Consider the following 27243-nt stretch of genomic DNA (forward strand, 5'->3'; position numbering starts at 1 on the left):
CTTTACTCGCTAGGGATGGCAGTAGGGCGGGCGGCGCGTAAACTCGCAGTAGTAGACTGGCCGCCATACGTAACGCGCGTGTTAACCCACCGCGTAACATCGCGCGAAAACACCAAGTCTGTAAGTATCGAATATCGAGTGACATTTGCTCAACGTGAACGGAAAAGTGTTAACAAAACGTGTTCCCTTATCGAATTAGTGCGATACTTTATATTGATTCGTTATCGATGCTTATAATTTGTCGCTGATTGTTTGAGTGTTATCGGCGAGTTGAAGTGAGTTTACGTTTGAAAATACTTGTACGGCAGCACATTGAGCTAATCACTGTGTAGTGTCTTATGTAGTAAGTAATACGGGTGATTTTACAACAAAACTGTATAGTCTGATGTGCTGTCGTCCGTACAAAAACTAAAGTCTAACACTATTTAAAGTTACGCTGACCTTTAACTTGTGCGTAAATACAACTGACGTTGAAAATTAACAAACTTTTTATTGGAAGTCAAACTAACAACTGTAAACAACGCTAGTTTGTTGTTTCGTGCCGTAGTATTCGCGACCTTGAAATTAAAATGCGTAATCTACGTCGATACATGAAAAATAGTTTATTGGTAAACAAACGTAGAGCCGGCGAATTGAAACGACCATTTTTGACTATGCAGCGATTAACTTTACGCTTTTAATTAAGAATTTTATTATGACTTGATGGACTTACGTTGTTTAATATCGTAACAATAATAAAACTGAGTTGGGGTAACTCTAGGTGCAAAAAATCAGGGTTAAAACCTACTTAACTTATTAATTAAATGTGTACTTAACTACCGGGAATTATAATGTAATCGAAAGACTCTATTCACAGTGATTTCGAAAAAGTAGAGTACACAAAACTAGTGTTATTTCTGTCTCTGTAACACAAAAGTGAATATTTTTCCTCCTGAAACATTATTGTGAGTTCCGAAGTGAAGAAAATTATTCCCACAAAACAACTTAAAATAGATAGTGTTTTTTTTGTTCATAATAAACAAACCATTCGATGCTCTCTTCATAAAATATAGTCTGATTCTATAAACTAGCATATTAGCCTTAAAAATACTAGCTAATGATGAAAGTCACTAACAAAACAATGGCACATAATAATAGTAAAAGAACTTTTGGAATCGCTCCAGAAATTCTAGCGGTTATTTACAAATAGATTTACAAACAAACACTTGACCTCTTTTATGTGTAGTGTGAATTAAAATAATATCTAACGATAATGGACTAAGAATTAATAGTCCAATATAAATCTTATTTATTTCTATACATTTAATGTAAGTAGGTAGGTACAAATGATTTTGTATTGCACCTGTTTAAAACTATGTTCGAATAATACGAATACGAATTAAATCATTCAATCTACCATTTATTTATGATAGAGAATACTAGTGTGAACAAAAAGGAGTCAATAAAATAAGTCAATTCCGTTTATTTGAATCAAACAATACTAAAAACTGTTGTGGTTTCACCGTTAAAGGTAATTCAGAGTGCTAGGTGTGTGCGCGAGATAAGCTAAAATTAATTATGATAAACAAATTGTAAAATTACTACTCGTAGGTACCTAATTGTAATCTGTTTTGCATCTCGAATAAACAAATATAAAAGTCCGAATTTTCTATCTACGTACGGCTACTTTTGGGCTACATCGAAATTCATTCAATTTCACATCAGCAGTACCCTATTTTTTTAGCTTCCACGTTCCAACCGATATAACTTCCAATAGTAAGTACTAGGTAACTAGAAAATGTGTATGTAGAGTAAGTAAACCAATCAATTAACCACAGGTAGTTTTAAAAGCTGTCGCTAAAAGTGAGGTTGCCGTGGGGCTAATTGGAGGACCCGCCGAATTAGCCGCCGAATTCCGACACTAGCGACTGCCTGCGGGTTTTACTGTAAGGAAATATTCCGTTTTTGCTTCAATCAAAAGTCGGGTTTATAAAAATTTACCGAAAATAGAGGCGGTATTTCATGTTAATTTTTTTTTTCTTACATCATCGAAAATAAGGAACGCATTTTTAAATGACACATTTTTAGTTTTCTGCTCAGAAGAAGTTATGGCTAGCTTCGCCCGCGTAAGTTTCGTATCACTGAACGTTTTTATCATAACTTCGCCAGTGTACTTGTTTTGATCTGTTACAAAAATCACGTTTCACACTATCAAACTTGATTCTGACTTAAAACAAAATAAAAGTTTACCAACATTTTTAAATCTCTACCTGAGAAAGGATTGGTTTCATACAAACATTAATTTTTTTCACCCCGTTATAGATACTCTTATTTAATTTAAAAAAATGTCCTCTTTCGTTCCATCTACATATAAAATTCGTTCAGCAGTCATAAAACCTACCAGACATTTTACTTTCGCATTTATTTAAAGCATACCTAAATAAAGGTCACTAGTACGTAGCCTATCAATTAAATGCATTTTCGAAATTCGCAAAGCGAAGTGACGGGCAAATTGGAGAGCCGCATAAAACTTTATAGCCGGGGAAGCACCTCTACCGATGTCATATGGAAATAAACGCACGTTTTACACTCCAATCTACTTACATGAACACTTTCGTTTATTGTGAAGTACATGCCGTTTGTCGTGAAATTTGGTGCTACAAGGTTTTTTAGTCCTTCAAATTCGAGTATATTTATTTGGTATTCAGTTTTATAAATTCACATTGTTTAAGTAGGTAATTTTCAGGCCAATTATACTTATTCGTTTCAGCCAAATGACGTCCACTGCTGGACAAAGGCCTCCTCCAAGGTTTTCCACAATGCACAAAAGTTCCCGAGTGGCGACCACGGGCTGGAAGACGTTGCGTGGGCAGGCCTCCTACTAGGTGGACCGACGATCTGGTAAAGGTCGTGGGAAGAGCCTGGATGCGGGCAGCGCAGGACCGTGCATTGTGGAAAACCTTGGAGTTATTTATATTATCTACTTGAAATACACGTAATCGACTCACATGGAAAACCTGTGTTGGTAAAATGATATTTTTTTCTGACTGTACACTTTACATATTCAATAATCCGGGCCTAAAAACAGCCAGAAAATAGAAAGCATAAGAGCGTTTGATCCTATATTATTAGAAACAAGAACCCTATTATCACTATGGTTCTCTCCTATACCTACAATCTAAATAACACAGTCTCTATCATTTCAAATTACCATCAACATGCGCACCAAAGAAAGTTATGTTTAACCATTTTGTACCCCGTAGTGGAAAATTCAATTTTCTCCTCACCAAGTTTATAAAATACGGAACATTACTTCTCGCAGAATTTAAGTCTGGCAGAAAATTGACAGCCCTAAGTCAAAGGCAGAATTTAGGCAAAATAAGCCGCCGCTCCATTTCCGGGCGGGAATGCTCTTCCATTTCATCTCGGTAGAGCTGTCCCGTGTCCCGATGTGGAAGGGACGTCGTCCCACTTGTAAAAATCTAGATATTTGATGAGTGGGCCCTTATATCAATATACTTTTAGAAATTGTATGTATTTTGAGTAGTATTAAATAAATAATAGAAAAATACAAATACAAATACAAATACAAAATCATTTATTGTGAATCATAGGTAAAGTGGTGACATGTTACATTAGGTAGTATCACTATGTTCCGCTCAAAGAGCATACAATTTGTCAGACAACAATAAAATTTGGCAGTTACATAAACTAATTAGATTTATCGTCAAAGAATTCAGATATATTATAATAACATTTATTAATTAAATAAGTCAGTAAAGTTTTTTTAAATGAATTTAGATGTTCAATTAATCTAATGTCTTTTGGTAATTTATTTATAATCTTGGGTGCCATGCCTACAATATTCTTAGCAAAAAAAGTTGTCTTATAAGGATCCTTACATATTAAATTCTTGTCGCGTGATCTGTGATGACTTCTGAATAATGTTGGGTTTTGTCTGACGAAGACCGCAACTTCATAAATATACATAGATGGCAAAGTTAGAAGGTTCAACCGTATAAAGTGAGGTTTACATGTATCTGTGGGTTTTAGCTGGCAGATTGCACGTACGCATCTCTTCTGTGCTCTGAACACTAGCTCTCGGTCAGTAGCATTACCCCAAAAGATTATCCCGTATCGTAAGATTGACGCGACGTATCCGTGATATGCCGTTAATACTACAAAGGTTTTATTATTGTTGTTTTTAATTTATCCGGATACACACCATTTTCAATGCAATTGTTTAAAATGTGACAAAGTACTGGTGAAATTAACTCTGCTACGTTTTTCAATATTTTTGTGTGTACGCCGTCGTAGCCTGTACTATTGCAATTCTTAAGTGACATGATAATTCTATCTATATCTTGAGGTATGCAAGGTCTTAAATATATTGTATTAGGAATATTGTTTAAAGTCTCATTATTGTAATTATTTTGTAGAGTGTCAGCATTAATCGGTTTAACCACGTCTATAAAAAAGTCATTAAATATGTCAGCAATTTTTTTTGGGTCAGTAATTTTTTCATTATTCACGGTCAAATGAGATATATTTTCTCTAGGCAAATTACTTTTAGAGGAATTTATTACGTTCCAAGTGGCCTTTGATTTATTTAATGAATTTTTAATGTAGTAATTGTTTTGTGCTTTCTGCGTTAGGTTTATTATACGTTTAAAACGGTTTGAGTACTGTTTAAACTCGAGTTTATTTTCCGACGTTGGACATTTTCTATATTTCCAAAGTAAACTACGTTTTCGCTTGCTGCATACTTTTATACCTTTACTAATCCATTTTGGTTTCTTTATGGCAGAAAGTTTAACTTGTATTAATGGGAAACATAGATTATACAACAAAATTAAAGTATCGTGAAAAATGTCAAAAGCCTCATTTGGGTCGTCAGAATCATATACATTATTGAAGGTTATTTGTTGTAATCCTTCCTTGAACTTACTAAAATTTTCCCTATTATAGTCTCTTCTACTTACATACCAATACTTTAATAAACATAGTCGTTTTGTAGGACATTTTAATAACTGAGCTTTGTGATCTGATAGAGCAAATTCAAGAATCTCACTTTTACATCCGCGGACATTATGTATAGATATGATATGATAGATGATAAAGTAATCCTGCTAAGTACAATCATCTAGCCATAATTTTTATGATAAATAGACATTCTAAAAATATAAAATATTATGTTTGATTTGGCCGGCATTCAATTTTATCTCTTGACTCCCTGCTTAGATTTTATCGGTTCAGTAATCAGTGATCGTTACATGATAGGCACCAATTCAGATTATACGTAAATGCACCTACTTCAGGTTACATTGTTTGCTTTGGTCATATCAATACTTTCACGAAGTTGTTTTTCTAAGTTTAAGCAGAAGAGAGCTCAAGAGAGACTGTTTGAATTATTGATCATACTTACTTAGTACATTAATTTTTAGTGATAGGTACTTTTGTGCCTAGAGTTAAAACGCCATGAATTTAACTATACCTACTCGTAGATGACTAAGGCTGGGTTGCACCATCTTACTTAAACTTTAACAAACGTCAAAAGACTGTCAAACTCCATACAAAAAACACCGGTTTTGTTATAGTCAGTGTTAAAGGAAGGTGGTGCAACTCACACTAGTATGTAATTGGAAACTTAATTAATGTTCACGCGACCTGACATTTCCCTCCCTATATGTATAATATGATCGCGCGGTGATCGCGCCGGCGATGGCGATAGACACGCGTTGTTATGGTTGAAGCATAATTCTAAACTTGGGACAGGTCCCGATGTCTCCAGCAACCGGCAAGTGTGGGCGGCACTATTTATCTCTCAAGCTCGGAGTTCCGAAACTTCCCGACGTCTGTACATATGAAGTCTCCCCGCGTACAAGTTACATTCCTTTCATTTCATCTACACTTACCTACCTACATACAAATTGCATTCGAGTGACTGTTTTAATGTCAATATTCCAGCTCTTATTTACTTCATCCTTAAAATATTAACAAAAAATATTTTATTTTAGTCTATTAGCTTTATTTTGGCTTTCTCCATATGGCTGGACCGATTATACATATCTAGTGATTATAGCTTATGCAACTTATCGCAAATGTATGCAATTTATTGCACAATATTTCCGACAAAACGCTACAAGTCAAATGATAAATCGAGTTTGATAAACTTACATAGGCCAACATTGATAAAGAAAACAAACATACTCGTATAATGCTTAGATCTAATCTAACTCTTATGACTTCAAGATAAAGTTGACTTCTATACAGATTTAGTCAGTAAAACGCGTGTCTTGATATCGAATTATGTGGCTGAATGTCGAATGATTCCAGTGACTTTATGACTTACTAGCTTTTTCCCGCGACTTCATCCGGTCATAAACAACAATACTGTAAAATTTCATCAAAATCCGTTCTGTAGTTTTTGCGTGAAAGAGTAACAAACATGTTAACATCCAGACATCCATACAAACTGTCGCATTTTAATATTAGTAGGATTTTCTCCAAAATCATCATCATCGTTTCAGCCATAGGACGTCCACTGCTGAACAGAGGCCTCCCCCAATGATTTCCATAATGACCCGTTGGTAGCGTTAGAATAGGTACTTTAAAATTTTAAGTCAAATGCAAATGCTAAAAAATTTTCGGTTGGTGTACCTAGACGATCTTGTGTACACGATCTCAAACAAAATATATTCATGCCAGACCACGTATTCAACAGTTTATTGGTATAACAATCATCAATCTATATCAATAAAAATCAATTGCCACATGTAGGAGTAACACTTGAGAACGACTCGACCTATTTTGCCTAATGGTGATTGATTTTGAAAGAGTTTCAACGAAAAACGGAACGAGTTTTCCTTCTCTCCTGAAAGATTTTCTCTAACAGCCTGGAATTCTTGCAGACGAAGCTACGGACAGAAGTTTCATATAAAAATGTCGTAAGAAATATCAAGGAACGCTATGTTATCATAAAAATAAAAATTACTTCACCTTTACCGCGTAAGTCACAATACAACGTAATGTGAGGTAGGTCCATCGAGGACATACCCAATTATAGCGAAGAATTCAATGATCAACTTTTAATAAATTATTCGGCAGTACTTGAGATGCACAACTTAATATTCAGTCAAGAAAAATATGAATTCGACAAGCAAGCTATATTTCGGACGTGTGTGCCTCACGGTTAAAGGGTCTACATAAACTAATAAAGAGTTTGAATCAGAATTTTTCGCATTTCGTGGAAATTTCACTCACGCGAATAGGGTTGCCAGGCGTCCGGCTTTTGCCGGACATGTTTGGCTTTTTAGGGACTTGTCCGGCCAAATATTGCCTTGTCCGGCCTGTCCGGCTTTTGTTAGGCTTTTTTATTTGGTTGCCGCGCCAGGAGAAAGTCGGCCACAGAATCATATGAAGCGCACGCATCAACCGATGATGATAGTACTCACTCATGAGCTGACACTAATTGCACCCCCCACCCCCCGTCACATGTCCGGCTTTTAGGGTAAAATATCGTTCATTATCGTTATTATTCGTTTTGTCGGCCGTTTGGTGTAGTGGTTCAGAACGGACTACTATGCCGAGAGGTCCCGGGTTCGATTCCCGGCCGGGCAGAAATTGAAATGATGAATTTTAATTTCTGTGACGGGTCTGGGTGTGACTATGTATAATATGTATGTATTTAAAAAAAAAAAAAGTACCTATATAAGTAGTATATCCGTTAAGCTAGCACCCATAACACAAGCATTAAGTTGCTTACTTTGGGGCTAGCTGGCGCTGTGTGAAATTATTGTCCAAAGATTTATTTATTATTATTTATTTATTTATTATTTATTATATCCGGCCAAATGAAGCACAAAGTCCGGCTTTTGTGATTTTGGACCTGGCAACCCTACACGCGAAGGCGTGTCTTTAGATTGATCAAGCTATAGTGAATACCTGCCTGAAGAATAAACACTATCATAGTGATCAAAAGATGTTTATTATCCAATATCCATAAAACTGCAGATTCACCTTTGATCTCTGATATGATCCAGTAAGAGTCCTTTACGACTTTTATAAAGCTGGTGTTTGTAAGCACGCCGCGTAATACTTAAACATATTTTTATATTTTACGTCTTATACTAAGGCTGGATTGCACCATCTCACTTTAACTTTGACAAACGTCAAAAATCTGTCAAACTCAATACAAAAAACATCGGTTATTATTATAATTACGGTCAAAGTTAGGTGTTACGACTCAGCCTAAGGCAGGGTTGCACCATCTTATTTTAACTTTGACAAACGTCAAAAATCTGTTAAACTCAATACAAAAAACACCGGTTATCGTTTTAGTTACGGTCACAGTTAGGTGGTGCAACTCAGCCTAAGAATTGAAAATCATAACAAAGGCTAGCAATGATTATACTCGTACTTTAAATACCATAAAAATCTCTGAACCGCAATTTTCATGAATTACGAAGAATGTCATATTTTGTGACATAACATAAAGGTACCCAAGTGTCTATTTACGTCCATACCAACATTACATAGAATATTTATACTTTCACGTTTATATTAATTAGGATTAGGAGGTACAGTCACTGTAAATGAGCTTAAAAGCTGCTTCTGTAAGCTTGAGATTGTAACAACTTAAGAGATATTCCTTGGGATCTTAAAACTCCTGTGTAACACCCAAAATCTATAGAAGACTCAAAAACATCCATGAATATCCACCGCCATTATCAATTTTAACCAAGCATACTTCAGTGTTTTGGTCAAAACACGGCCATATTTCCCACGGCGGTTCGTAAAAAGTTAATTGGTTTACAAGTGCTGTGCATGCCTTAATTACGCGCCTCGGATCATCCGTTGTAAGCTCATTTCAATACACACGGGCAAGTAATTTGGCGTGCTCTATTTGGCGACTCTTGATCGTCACAGAGAATCATTATGTCAAAGTAGAGGTAAATTATATGATAATGCAGCCACTTATGGCCAAAATTATGAAACTTACCAAAAAACTTGCGAAAAAAACAAAAACCCAATTGCGTAAAAATGATCAGAAAAGATAGTAACAAGATAACTAGTGTTTACAAATGCAATCGGAGGCATCAATTACTAGTTCTTTTGTTGATTATGTATTTGATGCCTGGAGGAGGCAGTCGGGTAAAAAATTAAAACGCTTCACATTAAAAGCGGCTACGCTCCAAATCTGTCCCCGTGTGTCCCCAATACGCCTGCTTTGTATTGTGTCGGTAAACTATGACGTCCCAATTAAACCTAATTGGCGCCTCTATCAACGTATTTGATGTCATTAGTTTCAATTTGTGGACTCCATTTGCGATCCAGGATGTCGAAGGCTAATAATAGTGACAATGTGTTAATTGCGAATTTGCGACTGCTCAGTGTTGTGATAAATTCCAATAATGTGCAAGTCAGTCAGACAATTTTATTAAGGAATGTTGGGCATGAGCTTTTTAAATTGTTTTTTCTCTTTTTAGTTCTAATAAATTACGTTTTTCTTACCTTTAACTCCTTGAATAAATGCAAGGCTACTAAGTCTAAATATATACATATAACTCAAAGGTGACTGACTGACTGACTGACATAGTGATCTATCAACGTACAGCCCAAACCACTGGACGGATCGGGCTGAAATTTGGCATGCAGGTAGATGTTATGACGTAGGCATCTGCTAAGAAATGATTTTACGAAACTCCACCCCTAAGTGGGTAAAACGGAATCCACGCGTACGAAGTCGCGGGCGGCCGCTAGTACCTATTATAATAAAATGTTTGACGATTTATACCTACTTACTACAGTTTTTTCGTGGAAACTACCCTTAGCTTGGGTTGCACCATCTTACTTTACTATAGATAACAAACGTCAAAAGTCTTTTTAACTCCATACAAAAAACCAGTTAAAGTCATAGTAACGGTTAAAGTGAAGGTGACGCAACCTGCTTTAGACTTCTGTCTTAGTGCGTGCAGTTTTTCCGGTATGTTGCTTGTATTGTAGTTAAATGATAAGTTTTTCAGGAGTTCATATAGTGTAGACTTGTTGCTATGTGACATTTTCCCACATTTTTTATGAGGCATAGCGTGGGAGTTGCCTGTCAAGTGTTTCTAAAGTTTTTTGCAATTATTTAAAGCCTAAAATGGACGGCTTAATATGCGTAACGGCTTAATGGTAAACGTTTTTGGACAAACAATGGGCTTTGGAGGTTTGTTTTTGTATTTATCTGCTTTGATATGATAAATCATTCAAATATTTTTTTTACTAACTTTACAGTGAAAAAGGAAAGAATAGGTAGGTCAAAATTGGCTTTTATTTCCAGAAAAAGAGAAACGCTTGCTATGCTAGTGGTATCACTGGATTTATACCGAATATACTATCAGTATTCTATTTTAGGCTAAATTGCATCACCTAACTTTGACCGTAACTTTAACGATAACGTCGATAACCGGTGTTTTTTGTATGGAGTTTGACAATTTTTTAACGTTTGTTTAAACTTAAACACCGGTTAAATGGGTTGCATCATCTTACTTTGACTTGTCAAAGTAAGATGATGAAACCCATTTTTTTTTTACGTCGGGAAATGCTTTGCGCATACCCACTGGTCGATGGGGACGGCCAGTGGGTTATGTGGGACACTTCCCGCCTACCCACAGAAGGCGGGGCCTACCCACTAAAACCCAACGGTTTCCACCAGAGCCCAAAGAAACGGAGCCGCGAGTTATTGTCCTAGTTGGACATTCGTCCGCAGCTCCGCCTCAGGCTAGAGGCTCGCTCACGAGCCTCTCTGGCTTCGAGGGAACCCCCAATCCCCTCCTCCAGTTGTGTTTACCCGACTGCGCCAGAAGGAGGGTTATGTTTTTTTTATAGAGGTTTTCTCCTCGCGGCCCTGGTACGACAGGACCTCCGGCCCGCCGTAGCGGGTTACGGTCTGCTGCTCCATGCTGCTGCTCAGTCAGCTTTGCTGATCAGAGAAGTACCGAGAACGGCCCTCCAAAGATGGGCCCGGGCACGGGCACGGGCACGGGCACCTGTGGGGGCTTTTAAAGATGTCCCCTGCATCGTGGCCCGGGCAAATGCCTCGACGGCCCCCGGCCCACTCAATTGTGGGTTACGGGTTGCCCGACAGGCCCGCCGAGTTGACGAGACCTGCAGCGCAGGTGAGAAGTTAGCCACCCGCGTGAACAGACCACGCGGACGTTGCCCAGGGTGCACCACGAAGAGGTCCCTCACCATCGCACCCCAGATGATGCAACCCAGCCTTAACGTTTGCTATGTTACCTTCCAGCGGCCAATATACCCTGGTGTGACCAAAAACTACCTGACATAGATAATAAGGTTCAATTGGCGATACGGCAGGGTTAATGCAATTATTGAAGTCCAATAAAGCGGTGGACTCCGTCACCCACCGGTCGAACCCAATTAATTTGGCCTAAACCATAGCTAAACAAGATCGAACAGAGCATTTTTTTATCAACTTTTGAATGCTTTTACAGATCAAAATACAGATGATAGAGCGGAATGAAAAATCCCTTTTCGCATAACTCTACTTCTCATTACTTTACTTAATTGCCTATCTAAGCTACCAAGTTTTACAGAATTCTACATTTTTATTCAAATGCATCTTGCGTGTTAAGGAAAATACCAGCAATCACTTTCAGACCAATTTTAGAAAGCCGAGGTGCCTCTAGTGGAGACCCAGCTTTAAATTAAAACTATGCATTTATTCGGAAAATTCTCTACCTACATCATCCCATTTTTAAAGAGATTTAATGATAATGCTTTTTTCTCTTGTGTAGCAGCAGCACACGAGACTAGCTAGATAGTAAAATCGTACCTGTTACAATGACTTAAGATGCTATGGCAAGCCTGATGTTCGGTCGTCGGTACCTTGGAGCTCCCACAAATAACCAAATACATACCATACAAAGTAGTGTCCATGTTATGGGACTAAATATGTCTATCATATAAGAACTTTTGTATACCAACATGGAGCAATAAAGAATTTGAATTTGAAAATGACGTGGCTGTTTTTGTCTCGCTACGTCCAAACACCGCGCGAACCGCCCGCCATTACTCACAAGGAATTACGCTTTCAATTTAATTAACAATCCCAATATTGAAACAATTAGAAATTTAAATGGATAACTTTGCTGTTTTGTAATTGACATATTAAGCTGATTGCCACTTCGGCCGCTTTGTTCTAATGAACTCTTTTGGGAAAGCGAAGTTAAAGTTTAGAGAAGTGATTAATCTTTTTGGGATTGAATAAATATTACTAAAGCACAATAAGCGCAAATATCATTTTAACAATTCTTTATTTATTTAAACCCTTTGTATATTTAATATATTTGTGGAGTTAAAGGTAAAAAGCCTTCTCCCCCAGTCAAACTTTGGGTTATGCAGAAAGCTGCGAGTGAAAATATAACACTACAATCGCTGTATGCGAATTAAGTCACTATTTTTCTATAAATATTGTGGTAACTTCTGTGATAGTGTCTAAATTCAATGGCTCAGATAGTTCAGTTACGAAAAAGCTTATTGCAGTAACCCAGCTGTTTCAATTATATAAAAAAAAGCTCCGCTATGCGAAACCAATCTATATTTTACGTGACAGCCCGAATCGTTAAATGTAAATTCTCATTCATCCAATTAGCATAAAATACTTTATGTTTTAAATAAACATGGCCGCGTTGTCGAGGCATTGCGGAAATACATATTTGCAGAGCGTTCGTTGCTCCGCCAACAGTCGCTCGTCTGTGCAAATATTGTCGCCGGTTTGTCAAGTGTTTGAGGCTCGAGCTATTGTTTGTATAAAGGCTCCTTTAGACTAGGCTGATGCACTGCGGTGGCATCACAGTCGCACTACTGTCGCGTCACATCACAGTTCTTTGCGCAACACAAGCTCTACATTTTTGCAATCGCAACAAGTGAATTAGGGACATACTTTTTATGAACTAGCTATCAAAATTCCTGACAGAAATTGTCCAAAGATTTATTATTTATTATTATTACCTAAATTAAAAATTTAGACGGGTTTCAGGACTGAAATGATGTCTTAATGAAATTTTGTCTTGGCATTATACCCATTGGATTTTATAAAAAAAAATCTCCAATAGAATCCATCGTATCGTGGCACTTGAAAAAAAAAGTTTTCTTTACGTACATCGATTAAGTTACTGATTCTGAGTCGCGCCAATAGGCAACAGTCGCCCGTATTCACAAACATTACTATGAGGTCTCATAGTGCGCGTGGATGCACAGGGTGACACACGAACCAATCGCAGAGCTCTATTCAACGCTGTGCGTTCGATTTGCTGCTTCACTTAAGCAAGCATCGTTTGTGAATACGGGCGAGTAACTGTTTGCAAAGTCACCCTGTAGAAGCACGTCTGTTATGTTATCACATCGCTGCAGCGCACACACATCTAATCTGAAGGCGCCCTAAAGTATGGTGGTGGTGCACAAAATGAGCCGTATTATTAGTATGTTCACATTAGGTGGCTTAGCTGCACAGCCGCTGGAAAGCGCTGCGAAAGCAAATGGCATTTTACTACAGCTATTATAGCGCTACATAACCGCTTGCGCTGCAAAGCTATCTTTTCGCTTAATATCAAACAAACATGAACAAAGTAAGGACCTCTTTAGATCTTAAGTTTGCATAAAAATTTATGAAATAAATTAAATAACTGTTTATTACCGAATGCAAATATTTGATTAGCGTTCGTTTTTTCGCGAATAGGCGCTTGTCTGATTGTCGGCTATATTACCGGTTTTTGGAACTTTTGTTTTATAGTGCACTAATAATGACCTGCTGTAAACTGGATTTTTGTGCAGCGTATGCATGCAGTATAAAGCAGTTTCTCCGTTATTCCCAAACTAAAAGCCATTTGCAAGGCATAACAAAAGATCATATTTAAAAAAAAAAGTTAAAAAAACAACCGAATTGAAATTCCTCCTTTTGTTGAAGTCGGTGAAAAAGTACAGCGCTCTAGGATTCAGGCACAGTCGTTACGTGCCGAGTTGTGTTGTTTATAATATTTTAATTTGTAATTAATAATGATATTAATGCGCAATTGAGCTAAAAAAATTTAAAAAGAGTTAATGAAACCCAGAGATATTTTTTTTGATTACAGTATTTTAAATAAATATTTAAGCATGTAAGTAAAAGTATACATATTTAATCTGGGTCTTGGTATAGTTTGTTCAAGAGTTTGCACGTGGTTCAAGCGGTTTGTTTGCAACTGTTCCTCATTAATATGATAATAAGTCACATGATTGGGAAAATAAACAACTGTTAGAACTGATAAATGTGCTCGTGACTTAATAACTAAATGACATTTCCACCAAACTCTATTTGTACATTAATTTCTTTTGAAACTATTAAGATCGTCGTTCTGTCTCCTTCCTAAAGTTGCTGTGCCCTAACTGGGTCCACATTGTATAACTGCCTAAATTGTAAGACCTAATGTGAATGTGCTAATGTGATTATGCAATAAACGATTGAGTATTGAAAGGTGACTGACTGACTGACTAACTGACTGACTGACATAGTGATCTATCAACGCACAGCCCAAACCACTGGACGGATCGAGCTGAAATTTGGCAGCAGGTAGATGTTATGACGTAGGCATCTGCTAAGAAAGGATTTTACGAAACTCCACCCCTAAGGGGGTAAAACGGGATCCACGCGTACGAAGTCGCGGGCGGCCGCTAGTAATAAATAAAAAACAACTTGATATCGAAGCTCACGTGAGCGTAGTGATAAAAACTATTTAAAGAAACACTTGGAACACAAATATTTTTTTCGCTTTAACTCTTGCAGAAAACTGTTAATAAGTTTATTGTTTATTAAGTAGATAAAGATAACTTCTGCGGAGTTCAAATAGCATCTTCATATCTGTACTAGAATTTAGTCAGTGCGGTATCCACTTCGCTGTGTATTTTGTGCTAGAAAATACTACATTTAGACTTTCGTGTTGCACTGTCATAAGCACAGGTAAGTTTTGTACTTAGGTAGTGCTAATTTACTATAAACTGTCTAGGTCTTCACAACGTAACCACGCGAAAACGTAGTCTTATGTTGTCTTGTTTTTTAAATATAAATTAGTAAAGCCTAGAGTCTAGAGAAACATTAGTCTGCCTAGACTTTCGTCATAACAATAGGCGGTCAAATATTTGGATTTAATGCGAAATGTAGCGCAGTTTGCACATGCAACGACTGACAGAACTAACAACGCTTATTTGTACTTGTCAGTTACCTTAGATAACTCCTCCCATGTTTGGTGAACAAAACACAAAACTTAGCAGGCAATTTTGATACAAACCAGTATGGTAGAGTCTTCTGTACAGTCAGTTTCGGTTTAAAGTTTCGCGAAAATGCTACTTTTCGTATACCTGTCTTCAATATTTATGTTGCTGACAGCGATTTTAGTGCTGAAGAAATCCAAGCACCCTAAGGTAAAAGTGCAAAGATTCGTCAAAGCATAAGATTGCGTATAGGTGAGGTTTTGATACACAAAATCTATTTTAACCTGTCAGGAGAAAGTTACCTTTCAAAAGTCAGTTTTTCTCTATTTAGCAAGGTAGTAGACGTTTTCACTATAAATTTATGATCTATACTATCTATACTTCTCTATACTAATATTATAAATGCAAAAGTAACTCTGTCTATCTGTCTTGCTTTCACACCTAAACCACTAAACCGATTTTGATGAAATTTGGCATAGAGATAGTTTGAGTCCCGGGAAAGGACATAGGATAGTTTTTATCCCAGTTTTTTAAACATGGATGCGCGCGTTTAATTTTTTCTGTGACAGAAAAAATTCAACGCGGGCGAAGCCGCGGGCGGAAAGCTAGTAGATTATGATTGAGATGATTTACGTAATATTTTAGCAGGATTAGTTCCAATTATATGAATATTGTAAAATACATATCTAATAACATCTAATGAAGAGGTACCTAATTATCATTCATGCTAATAATTGTACTAATCTTGTTCAATACTTATCATACTCATCATCACGACTTTGAGGTTTTATTTTATATTAATCGATCAATTTTTGACGAATATCTCCTGCTTTTTACGTATTTTTTGTTCTAAGTACGTTGTTTGAATACCTACCTGAAAGATGATTGAAAGTTCTTCATATGTATGTTTAAAAAATATTTTTTAACTTTGTTTAACTTATTTTAGTAAAGTTTATCAATTTATCGTCCCACTTGCAACTGACTTATGATCATGGACTCTATATTCGTCACAAAGATAAGTCTATTATCAATTTATGAAATATTTAATTTTATATCTTAAGTAGAGCTCAATATAGAGAATCTTCTGATATCATTTGATTATGTATATGATTTTAACCAGTCATGTAGAGTCACATAACATAATATTTTTTAGCAAAATAGCAACTGTTACAACTGTATTAGATGCGAAAGTGCTTATCTTATCCATCATAGTTAGATATTAGATTGATCTAACAATCAGTAAATCACTTGATTAAAAAATATTGCATAAATGTATTTTATCTAATCATGATAACTACGAGTATGATAAGATTCAAATTTAGTTAAAACCGGACTTAGATACTTCCTATCTATTGATATAAGATACCTTGATAATCTTTTCGCATTTTTAAAAATATAAGAATTTTTTTGCAAATTGAAATGCAACTTGCGACTTCTACATGTCTTAAATTCGCGGATTATAGTTTTTATATGCTCGCAATGTTTTTGGTGCTCTCTTTGGTGTCCCCTAGAAGTGCAGTAGCAATTGCTTAATTTGCTTATGGGTGAATCCGGCACTACATGAAAGACTGTCATAAAATTGGGAATCAGAACATCGAACGCACAGCTTTGAATAGAACTCTGTCTTCTCGTATGTCACCCTGTGCGTTCACGCGCACTATGAAACCTCATAGTAATGTTTGTAAATACGGGCGTAAGTGCCCTGGAAAGGGCCTATTTACTGAATAAACTATTGTAATTATCTTTATTTACAATAAACGCTGCTCTCAACGACGCCATCAAGAGAGCCCTTGCCAGCATCAAAGTTCCTTCCACGTTAGAACCACGTGGATTGGTCCGTGATGATGGCAAGAGACCTGATGGTCTCACTCTGGTTCCTTGGGAACGGGGACGGGCTTTAGTTTGGGACGCTACATGTGTCGATACTTTAGCTCCTTCCCACCTCAGGGAATCAGTTGCTAAAGCTGGGGCTGCAGCGGAGTCGGCTGAGTTTCACTCAGGAACGGCGCAAATATGAGTCACTTTCTAATGATTACATATTTGCGCCTTTTGGTGTCGAGACCTTCGGACCTTGGGGACCGAATGCAAAATTATTGTTTCGGACCATTTCCCCTAAATTAATTAAAATTTCGGAAAATCTAAATGCTGGCTCTTTCCTTGCACAAAGGCTTAGTATTGCCATTCAGCGAGGAAATGCAGCCAGCATCCTCGCCTCTTTGCCTCACGGACACACTTTTATTTTTGAGTAAAATAAGTTTATATTTTTATTTTGTTTAGAGTTAAGTTTGCCTAAGTTTAAAAAAAATCTGTTTATTATAAACTATTTCATTTCAAAGATCTTCTTTTGTTCCAGTTAACGATGGGCGCGTGGTTGAGCTACATCTGGTGGGGCGGAGACCCTGACGCGGTAAACCCAGTGTCCGGGCTCACCAAGAGAGAGATTTACGCCGTGCAGAAATCCTGGGCACCAGTGTATGCCAATTCAGTGGCCAACGGGACGGAAATTTTGAACAGGTATGCCATTTTTTTTAGACTGGGTTGCACCATCTTACTATAACTTTAGCAACTGTCAAAAGTCTGTCAAACTCCATACAAAAAAGACTGGTTGTGGTTTAATCACGGTTAAAATAAGGTGGTGCAACTCAGCCTTAGTGTTCAATAAAAACATCTCAACAGTCAAATTTAATTTTGGTTAAGAACCTGTGAGATATCCTCCGGGATTCCATAATAAAATCATTAATCATTGATGACGAATCTAGTCACTGTAGACAAATCAGTTCGGTAGTTAGAACAGAAATCTACAGGATCATTTTCATGAGGAACTTTCATTTTCACGTGATAACGTAACAAACAAATAGACAGAATAGTCATGAAAGTACTTAGGTAGGTACATAAAACTATTATATAACTTAATACTCGTTCACCTCCGAAAAATCCAAACTAGAGCAAAAGCATAATGTATGCAAGGAAACTAAAAGTGTACTTATAGTTATTTATTTTTCCATCTAATAGAACATACATTGTATTATTCGCCACAAACAAATATTGGCATTTATTTCCAGTATTTGCTGAACCGAATGCTATTATTGTTTTAAACAACACGTGCGGGACTGTGTGGCCGATTGCGGGCGTAAAACTTTATTATACAACAGCACTCAAATTCAACACTATTATGCCAAAATAGTACCTACTTATTACAACTACATAGAATGTTCGTATTCAACTTGATGTGCTTATTCTATACTTATAAAAGGCGAATTACAAATAGCGAATACATAAGCGAAATAGGTTTTGTATTCTCGCTAAATCATTATGGAATAGATACTAATTTAATGCTTTACTTGGATTCCTTATTCTTACTGCTCAATTCGATCAGAATCAATATTCTGAAGCCAGCTGCTAAACCCAAATAGTTTGCTTTTTAGTTTTTAATCTTACCTACATTTTTGATAGTGTATATTATTATTATGAAGGTACAATACATTTGTCACCAACCCCTACTCTTCCCGCGGGTGTTGTAAGAGGCGACTACTAAATATAAGAGGAGACACATCAAACAGAGAACGGGCAGGAGCGCTCTCTGAAAAACATCAATCTTTTAAACTGCGATCTCCAACCCGCCTGCCAAGCGTGGGGATTATGGCAAAACCCTCCATTTTAGTGGAGGAGGCTCATAGTCCAGCAGTGGACTGTAAAGGGCTGTTGATGATGATGATGATTATTATTATTATGAGAACTTCAACTCTATTTGGATACTGTTAAAGAGCTGGAAGCTTCATAAAAGTTTTCGCTACCTCCTGCCTTCACGTGACCGCAAACCGTGAACTGTGCATACCTTACCATCCAGTTATTACTGATACTGTCTTAGTACTATGTGTGCTATATCAGTCTCTACTGCACCCTTTCCTCGCGTGACAGTGAGACGTGAACGGGGTATCCTTCCCTTCGCAATTTAGATACATTTAACTCATAAATATCTACTTGAAATGAGTCTAGGTCGATAATCGATTCTAGGTTAAGTAAGCCCTTTTTCAAATAAGACGTGTTAAGCCGCTGCATGACCGAATGCGGAACATTGTACGACTGCGTTGAAATAAAAGTATCAATTACCAACAGTGTGCGGTCTTTCAAACGCATGACTGGCCTACTCAAAACGTTACGGCAGCCCTAAACGATCGATTTATTCGTAATTATTATTATAGACGTGATTGCTACCATGTATGTAGGTACTTTAATTTTGAGTCTCCGATATTTCGGCACTGTTGCAAGCACCATGATCACGGATGGACGATGGTAGCAATCCCGTCAATAATAATTATTATATTAGTGAGTTTAGTTACCATGAAATTTTAAAGTTTGATAATATGGCTACCACTCGCAAGTTTAGACGAATGCGATTGTTTTCCCGCGGCGACACCGACGATACGACATCGTAAAGCTAAAAGTGTCGCGACTCGATCAAATCAATACGTGTTCTGGGAAATTAGAGCTGATTTATAGCGTCGCTGTGGTGCGATTTACTACCGACGACTTTGACGTGAGATTTCCGCAAATCTTTGAATTTTAACTGAAGTAGGATAGGCGAGACCGAGGAGAGTTGTGACAGAGGAGAGTTGTGACATTGTCCATTTTTGAAAACCTATATTTAACTATCGATGAGCTCGCAACAGCGCGTATTTGTTAACTCGAGACTTGAACTAAAAACGCGCACTGTTACGAGCTCGCTAGTAGGTAGTTAAGTTCCAAAAAATCGACAATGTCACAATTACTACTCTGTCACAACTTTCCTCGGTCTCCTCTAAGAAATGAAAATAAAAGCTCAGCTCAACTGCTAAATTACAAACGTAGTTTGAAGAAAATATCCAAATATTTGTTTTAAGATTACTTAACAGTAAATGAAGAAAGCTGCAAAAAGCTACAAAAATGTTGACTACGAAAGATCTTTTCGTAGCAACTACAATCCTGCAACTGGAAAAGCTCGGCTGAAATCTAGGTGCCTGTAGTTTTCTTGATGCGGTCTATTCAGATAGGTAATACCACAATTGGAACAAAGAGGAATGATTCTAGTAGATTAACATTTATTCAAAAATGTTGTTAATAATAATAATAAGACAACTTCAAGTCTCGTAGCATTAACTGTTATCGGATTTTAAAATGACCAAATACTTTTAGCATTAAGTCCACCCTTTATACATTTTTATTAAAGTTTTTTTTAAAACCCTGTCGGGTGTAAACCGGGTTTTCAAATACCACAGTCTCAAACACCATTAGCACTGGAAGTTTAAAGCGCTTGGCACGCTTTACGAAACTATTCCAAAAATGCCTGCCAGTTTTGCTGACATATTTCTTCCGATAATTTCTAAGCTTGACTGAAGTGAATTTCTGTGTAAATCATCACAAAAATTTGACGTTTTTTTTATTACATACTTACTTTATTGTTTTATTTAAGGTAAAAAAGCTTTTGTTTTTAATTAATGAAACTTGGAAACGTTGTTTAACTCCCACCCAAAGCAAATATATTTTTTTTATATTTTTAAATTAGTTTTTGTAACATGTTTTAATTTTGGTATAACCACCTACTAGTAAATTTTCTAATTTATTTCAAAGTTTATAGTTCTGGTAATTCTGCGAAAGGCTTTTAGACGATATTATTAATTTTGAAAAAGTAATATTTGTCATTTCAAAAACTATAGCCTACTGCTAAGTAGGAATTACCTAGTAAGTAGGAAGTGTAAAACCACAAGTAGACCACGAAGGCAGACTTAAATAATAAACCACATTGGTAACCTAATCGCATAAACCCATAAGTATTTGTATTAAAGGTGCTCTCTCACTAGGAGTAATGTAAGTAATGGAAAATTCTATTTTACGTGTACCTAATGCTTTGCAGTGAGCACAATATTAAATCTACTTATGGTACACGCAAGCACCTCTGTGGCGTGTTAATGATGTTCCTGAAATCTGAATTGAGATCACAACCAATTAATTTCGATAAGATTTCCGTGCTTGTTTTGTTTTCTTTCACTCTTACTTAGAAGATATTACATACTTACTTCAGGCCATAGGGGTTGTAATCTGAATTCAGATTTCAGGAACATACTTAGATGTTACAGTCAATAGTCATAAGTAATCCCTGAAATTCCCAAATGTACTTACCTACTCAAAGATGTGCACTTGCTTATGAACATTGCATTAGTCTTGACAAATTAAAAGGAATTTTCATTCGATATTGAGATTGATTTTGTGATGCAACTACGTATTTGTATCCTTGACTAGCTGTGCCCGCGACTTCGTCCGCGTGGACTAATGACTTTGGGTAGGCACTTTTAATTTATTTATTTATTTATTTCTAATTATTTTACAAAGGCCTATGTTCAGCAGTGGACGTCCTATGGCTGAAATGATGATGATGATGATGATGATGATGATTTTACAAATAGCTTTTGCCCGCGACTTTGTCCGTGTAGAAGTCGAAAAAGTTCTCATAGGATTTTTAAATGGTTTTTAACGTTATTATCTAAATGTTTGAATACTATTTGATCGTTTAAACACAGTGAATGATTCAATTACATACATTTAAATGATACTTTTCACGGCTTCGCTCTCATGAATGTTAACGACCGTCAAAAGCACGTCGATAGATGGCGGTCACTAATTTAGACTTTGATTTGCTCGTTTAAACACAGTGAATTATTCAATTACATAAAATATCTATAATGACTAAATTTTAAATATTATGAACAGTTCTATAAATGTAATATTTAGTTCCTAATTAGGACTAATGATACGTTTCACGGCTTCGCTCTCATGAATGTTTACGACCGTCAAAAGCACGTCGATAGATGGCGTTTTTAAGGATATTTCTCACCTCTTAACTATTTATTGAAATTTAGTTTGTCACATATCGTCATAAATTGTAGCCTATATGTTAGCCTGGGTTATAAATAATAATACTGTAAAGTTTCAACAAAATCCGTTTATTAGTTTTTGCGTGAAAGAGGAACAAACATCCAGACATCCAGACAAAAAGGTTACAGTGAGCCAACCATAAAAGATAGACATATGCTGTCGCGGACTTTTTTGTAGAACTTTTAAAGGGGAAAATCCTATCATACATAATTTATGCGAAACTTTAACCGTTTACGCAGCGTCAGCTCTCAAAAGGAAAAAAATCACTGATTTGAAACATTCTTCATTGGTGCTCCGCTCCTAGTGGTCTTAGCGTGATGATATATAGCCTAAAGCCTTCAGGGATTAACGGACTATCCAACACAAAAAGAATTTTTCAAATTGGTCCAGTAGTTCCTGAGATTAGCGCGTTCAACCAAATAAACAAACTGTGATTAATAAATTGCGCCACTACAAACCGTACCAACAGATGGCGCTGTTACGATCTTACTATGGCAAACTCCACTGCGCATACAATCCTGCATCGCGGTGACGAAGTTTTTTACCCTGCCCAGTATATATAGACAAACCAAGATTGTGTATATTAGATGCACTAACACCATTGCTTCCTTATGGTGGTTGAGCGTCATGTTCCACAACTTCAGCTTATAATATTAGTAAGTAATAAGTATTAGTAAGTATAAAGGTATAGATGTAGAAGTGTAGATATAGAGATAATGCACACAAATGGGCATTAAAGTTTCAAGCAAACATACCTATCAACTATCAATCATAGTTTTTATGATTTAAACTAGTAGCCAGTAAGTGCTATAGTCGTAAAGGAGGTACACTTATCCGATTTATTACAGCTTTAAACATTTCAACGCGTTGCAAATGGAGAACTCTGTTAGACAGCTTACTTGGCAGTTTTATTTATGATCGTTGTAAATTCTTACTTTTCACATTATGGCAGAACAAACCCATTGTTCGTTTAAGATGACAGTGTTTATCGCTCATGAAACTCTATGAATCCTAGTAATACTGTGGTAGTACTGAAATATAAAATTGGAAAGTTGAAACTGTGAGGATGGATGCATATTTTTAAGCAGCAATGTCATTGGACCCGCTGAAAATCGGTGTCGAGTCGGGCCCCTATTTGACAGCAGGGCACAATGTTTTTCTTTTTATAATTTACTAGCTGACCCGGCGAACTTTGTTCCGCCTTAATGGCAATAAATAAGCAGACTTTTTTTTTATTTCGAACGGGATAAAAAGTATCCTATGTCCTTCTCCTGGCTCTAAACTACCTCCCTGACAATTATCAGCTAAATCGGTTCAGCCGTTCTTGAGTTATAAGCGAAGTAACTAACACGACTTTCTTTTATATATATAGATGTAATTAAATGTGATGTCACTCTTTTTGTCAAATAAATCATTTCTTACTTTTTACATTTGTGATTTTTTACACCAACACTACGGGACCATTCTACGGGACTAGTAGTTTTAATAAAACGTTCGTTCGTTCGTTTCAGCCAAATGACGTCCACTGCTGGACAAAGGCCTCCCCTAAGGATTTCCATAACGACCGGTCCTGCGCTGCCCGCATCCAGGCTCTTCCCGCGAGCTTCACCAGATCAGATCGTCAGAAAACGTTACAGTACCTAATAAAGCTTATTGATAGAACATGGTACATGGTCATGGTACGGTACGTCTATGAAACTTGATGTGTTAGCTGGTCTATCTACTTCCAATTGAATGGTCGTTGAATTGGGGGCAATTCGGTGACAATGCCACGAAATACAATATCGGATTGAATAAATCATGTCCGTCTGACGAGTGAATGTAGATTCAATTTGAATTCAGTGGCCACACCGTAAATTCCTGACGTAGGGTAGCCAACATTAAAAATTAAAATAGGCTAGTTTCCATAAAATATTTTTTAGTCCGTCAACCGTCCGTCCGTCCGCCGTATTTTTAATTGTCAATCAAACAAATAATTACAAAGTTATGGTGCGTTGAAGTTCCGCGCGACGTCACAAAGTGCTGCACTTTTTTAGCGATCATTGACTCAGCCTCTTCTTTTGAACTTTCTCGCGTAAAAAAGTTAAGTTAGCTGACAGACTTATTAAAACTCTGGCTTTTTTACCTAGGAAACATCCCTATGTCATTGTATCCCTATGTGTTCTTAGTTCATTCCTGAAAACTTAGTCATCTTAGTTATCCAGACTACTTAGCTCTTTAATAGCAGCTGAGTATATTTGTTAACAGCAACGCTACAACGTATGGTTACTCTACAGTCTACTAATGTGATGCGTGGTATTGTTTCCGCGGTTCACAGCTTATTAACTGGCATTCCAGCTGCCTTCAGGTTTGGAAGTAATGTCCAATGTTATTATTATCATCGTAATAAAACTTAAAACAACTAAAATACGCGTATAGGTTGGTAAATGTTAATAGGGCCTTGTTGGGTAGGTAAAAAAAAGTAGGTAAATGACTACAAAAACTAATTTTATTGTAACTGTGTTATGGATAAATTAATGACAAAATAATTTGATCTGGTGTCCGAAACCGAACACAAATTCAGTATGATTAAGTAATTATCTGCGTAGAAACAATCAAAAATTAAGCTCTTTTTTAGTGAGTTCGAGGACCAGACCCTTTTTTTGCTTTACTTTAAATTCTTAATTTTACAACTCATTCTCAGAAATCACTGAACATGATGATGAAATAATCAATTCAAAATTAAACCTATCTTGATGAAGGTTAATTCAGTATGAACCTTTAATTTATCGAATGAAACTTAAGTCGTGCAATGAAAATAGTAATTTGAGACGACATTTAATTAGCCCAATGGTTTTCGGCATAGGACTGTCCAATTTGGGAGATCGCTAGTTCCAAGTCAACCGATGACAAGTTTGTTTTCAAAGTAATTAGTATTTTTTGTAGAGTGCACAAAATATCAGTATGAGGAAAAGCCATGCTGCGTGCTTTAGCAAAAAGCTGCCATGAATACCCATAATAATATTATCTACAGTCACCATACAACTTAATTAAATATAAATTTAAACAATGTATTTTTTATTCCAGACTATTCACCACCTACCCAGAAACGAAGAACTACTTCAAAATGATCCGCAATTTACCAGACGGCGAGTACGCCCAGAATTTCCAGTTTAAGGCGCACGTGATCAACCTGATGTCAGCTTTGAACCTAGCCATCATGAACCTGAACCAGCCTGAAATTGTAGCAGCCATGATGGTGAAGCTTGGCGAATCACATAAGAGAAGAGAAATAAAAGAACAAAACTTTCATGTAAGTTAATATACACTTCCATAGTACCTAATCTTTGAGGGACCAGTCCAATCTAAGTAACCTATTAGTCAAGAATCTAACAGTGTGGCCTCTAATGAATTCCAAACAGTTAAAGGTTGAGTTGACCAGAGTAGAATTTTAGAAACATCGACATTGATTTATAGTTATTTTATTTACTTACCTATTTTGTAATTCACGTCCGTTAAATCAACAATTTATTAAGTTGTTTCAAATTTTCTGCGTGAATTACAATCTCATTGGCTTGCTGGTCAGTTCCATTATAGATCTTTAACTTTTAGTGTCAGCATTTACACATAATCGAACCTCAATTCAAATATTTGTGTGCGCAGCAAGTTTAATGCAAAAATTGTGTGTGCCTTGCCTATTAATTTAAGTAGGTACTAAACCAGCTTAGCACGTAGCTAAACTCAAATTCAAAATCTTTATTGCGTACTAAGTGGTAGAGGTAGAGTTAAAAATGCTTATCTAAATCTTAATCACAAAAAACTAATCAACGTACAAACGTACAATAGTGCCTGTTTTCGGAGTTTGATATTTGGAATTTTGAAAATTATGATTTGATTGATGTAATCTTCCCTAGGCTTAAACATAAATGATAACTTATTTTTAGAAAATATGAATTAACTAGAATTAACATCATACATATCTTGTTAGTAAGTGCATAGCAAGCGGGCTCCACTTCACAAAATCTCTTCAGCAAATGAGCGGCCATTGTTCCACGACTGACCCCTCTGTTTGCCCGCAGGACTTGAAAAACGTGCTAGTGAAGATGTTCATCGAAGTGCTAAATCTCGACGCAGCGACTCTCGGAGCGTGGGGGAAGACCGTAGACTTCTGGTACAAGAACATATTCCAATCATTGAATGCTGAGGAGAGTAGATAACACCACCAGTTCCCATTTGACGACCGCGGGTCTCTCTGCTTGGTTTAAAGTTATTGTAAATGCTAAGGGTGCTTTCGTAAAGAAAATACGGTAGGTCGTGTGCCTATTTCTGACGGTACCTTTTCTATTTTGATAAGCCAGTTTTAAATGTTGACATGATGTAAGCCCAAATTTTTTCATATCAGTTAAATGAGACCTACTTAATGGACTGCCAAATCGCGCTAAGAAACTCAATAACGCTTTTAATTTAGATTTCAAAGCTACACACTCTACTTTTCACGGAAAATTGATAGTTTTCGGGACTAGTGTTAGTCTAATGACTACAGTCTAATACCGCGCTTAACATCGCGCTGCGACCACGCCAGCTGTGTGCCAGAAGTTTGCAATCAATATCATACCTACTTATTTACTTCTGTTTATTTTGTCAACGGTTCCTTCTTTCTATAAAAAGTTAGCAACTCCTGTAGGCCTAAGATGCGCTCCACGATAAGCGGTTATCACGCCATTTTATCGATTTTGCCCATACATTTTGACGTTGATAAAATTTATCACGGCGCGCATCTTAGGCCTACTGACGAGTCCTCGTTCCAAATGATTGAACTTTACAGGATTTCAGCGAACATTAAACAAACATTAAGTCCTCGTACGGCTCACACTTTCATGTTTATTTAAGTTGCAAAGTTTGGGCTAAGTCTTACCTTAACGATACTTTCAAAGTCAGTTAACAAACTCCTAACAACTTGGCTTGTTAAAAATGGATGTAGTTACATCTACTTCTCTACCTGAGGATTTTACTGAGAGAATTATAAGTTTAGTCTTTTAGATATATCTTAACTTTAACTAAAGTTTAAAAAAAATAGATTTTGTAATAAAAGAGGTTCGTTTTTGCACTTGAATATAATGAAAC

The 27243-nt window shown here is 36.6% G+C and overlaps 1 protein-coding gene across 5 annotated transcripts; it reads left to right on the top strand.

Annotated features, from left to right (window-relative positions):
• LOC114353766 (cytoglobin-1-like) lies at window positions 1-26777 on the top strand. Of its 5 annotated transcripts, none has more exons than XM_028305870.1 (4): window positions 1-120; window positions 17585-17745; window positions 25207-25432; window positions 26199-26777. In XM_028305870.1, the coding sequence occupies exons 1-4, from the start codon at window positions 16-18 to the stop codon at window positions 26334-26336; spliced, it is 630 nt and encodes a 209-aa protein (XP_028161671.1). In that variant the 5' UTR covers window positions 1-15; the 3' UTR covers window positions 26337-26777. The 5 variants fall into 5 exon arrangements, with proteins under 5 accessions (XP_028161671.1, XP_028161674.1, XP_028161673.1 ...); XM_028305873.1 differs by having other exon boundaries at window positions 75-275; XM_028305872.1 differs by lacking the exon at window positions 1-120 and adding an exon at window positions 14871-14980.
• The last annotated feature ends 466 nt before the right edge of the window (window positions 26778-27243 follow it).

Source organism: Ostrinia furnacalis, unplaced genomic scaffold, assembly GCF_004193835.3.
Source record: "Ostrinia furnacalis isolate ACB-3 unplaced genomic scaffold, ASM419383v2 OfSCF1803, whole genome shotgun sequence".
NCBI classification, from domain to species: domain Eukaryota; kingdom Metazoa; phylum Arthropoda; class Insecta; order Lepidoptera; family Crambidae; genus Ostrinia; species Ostrinia furnacalis.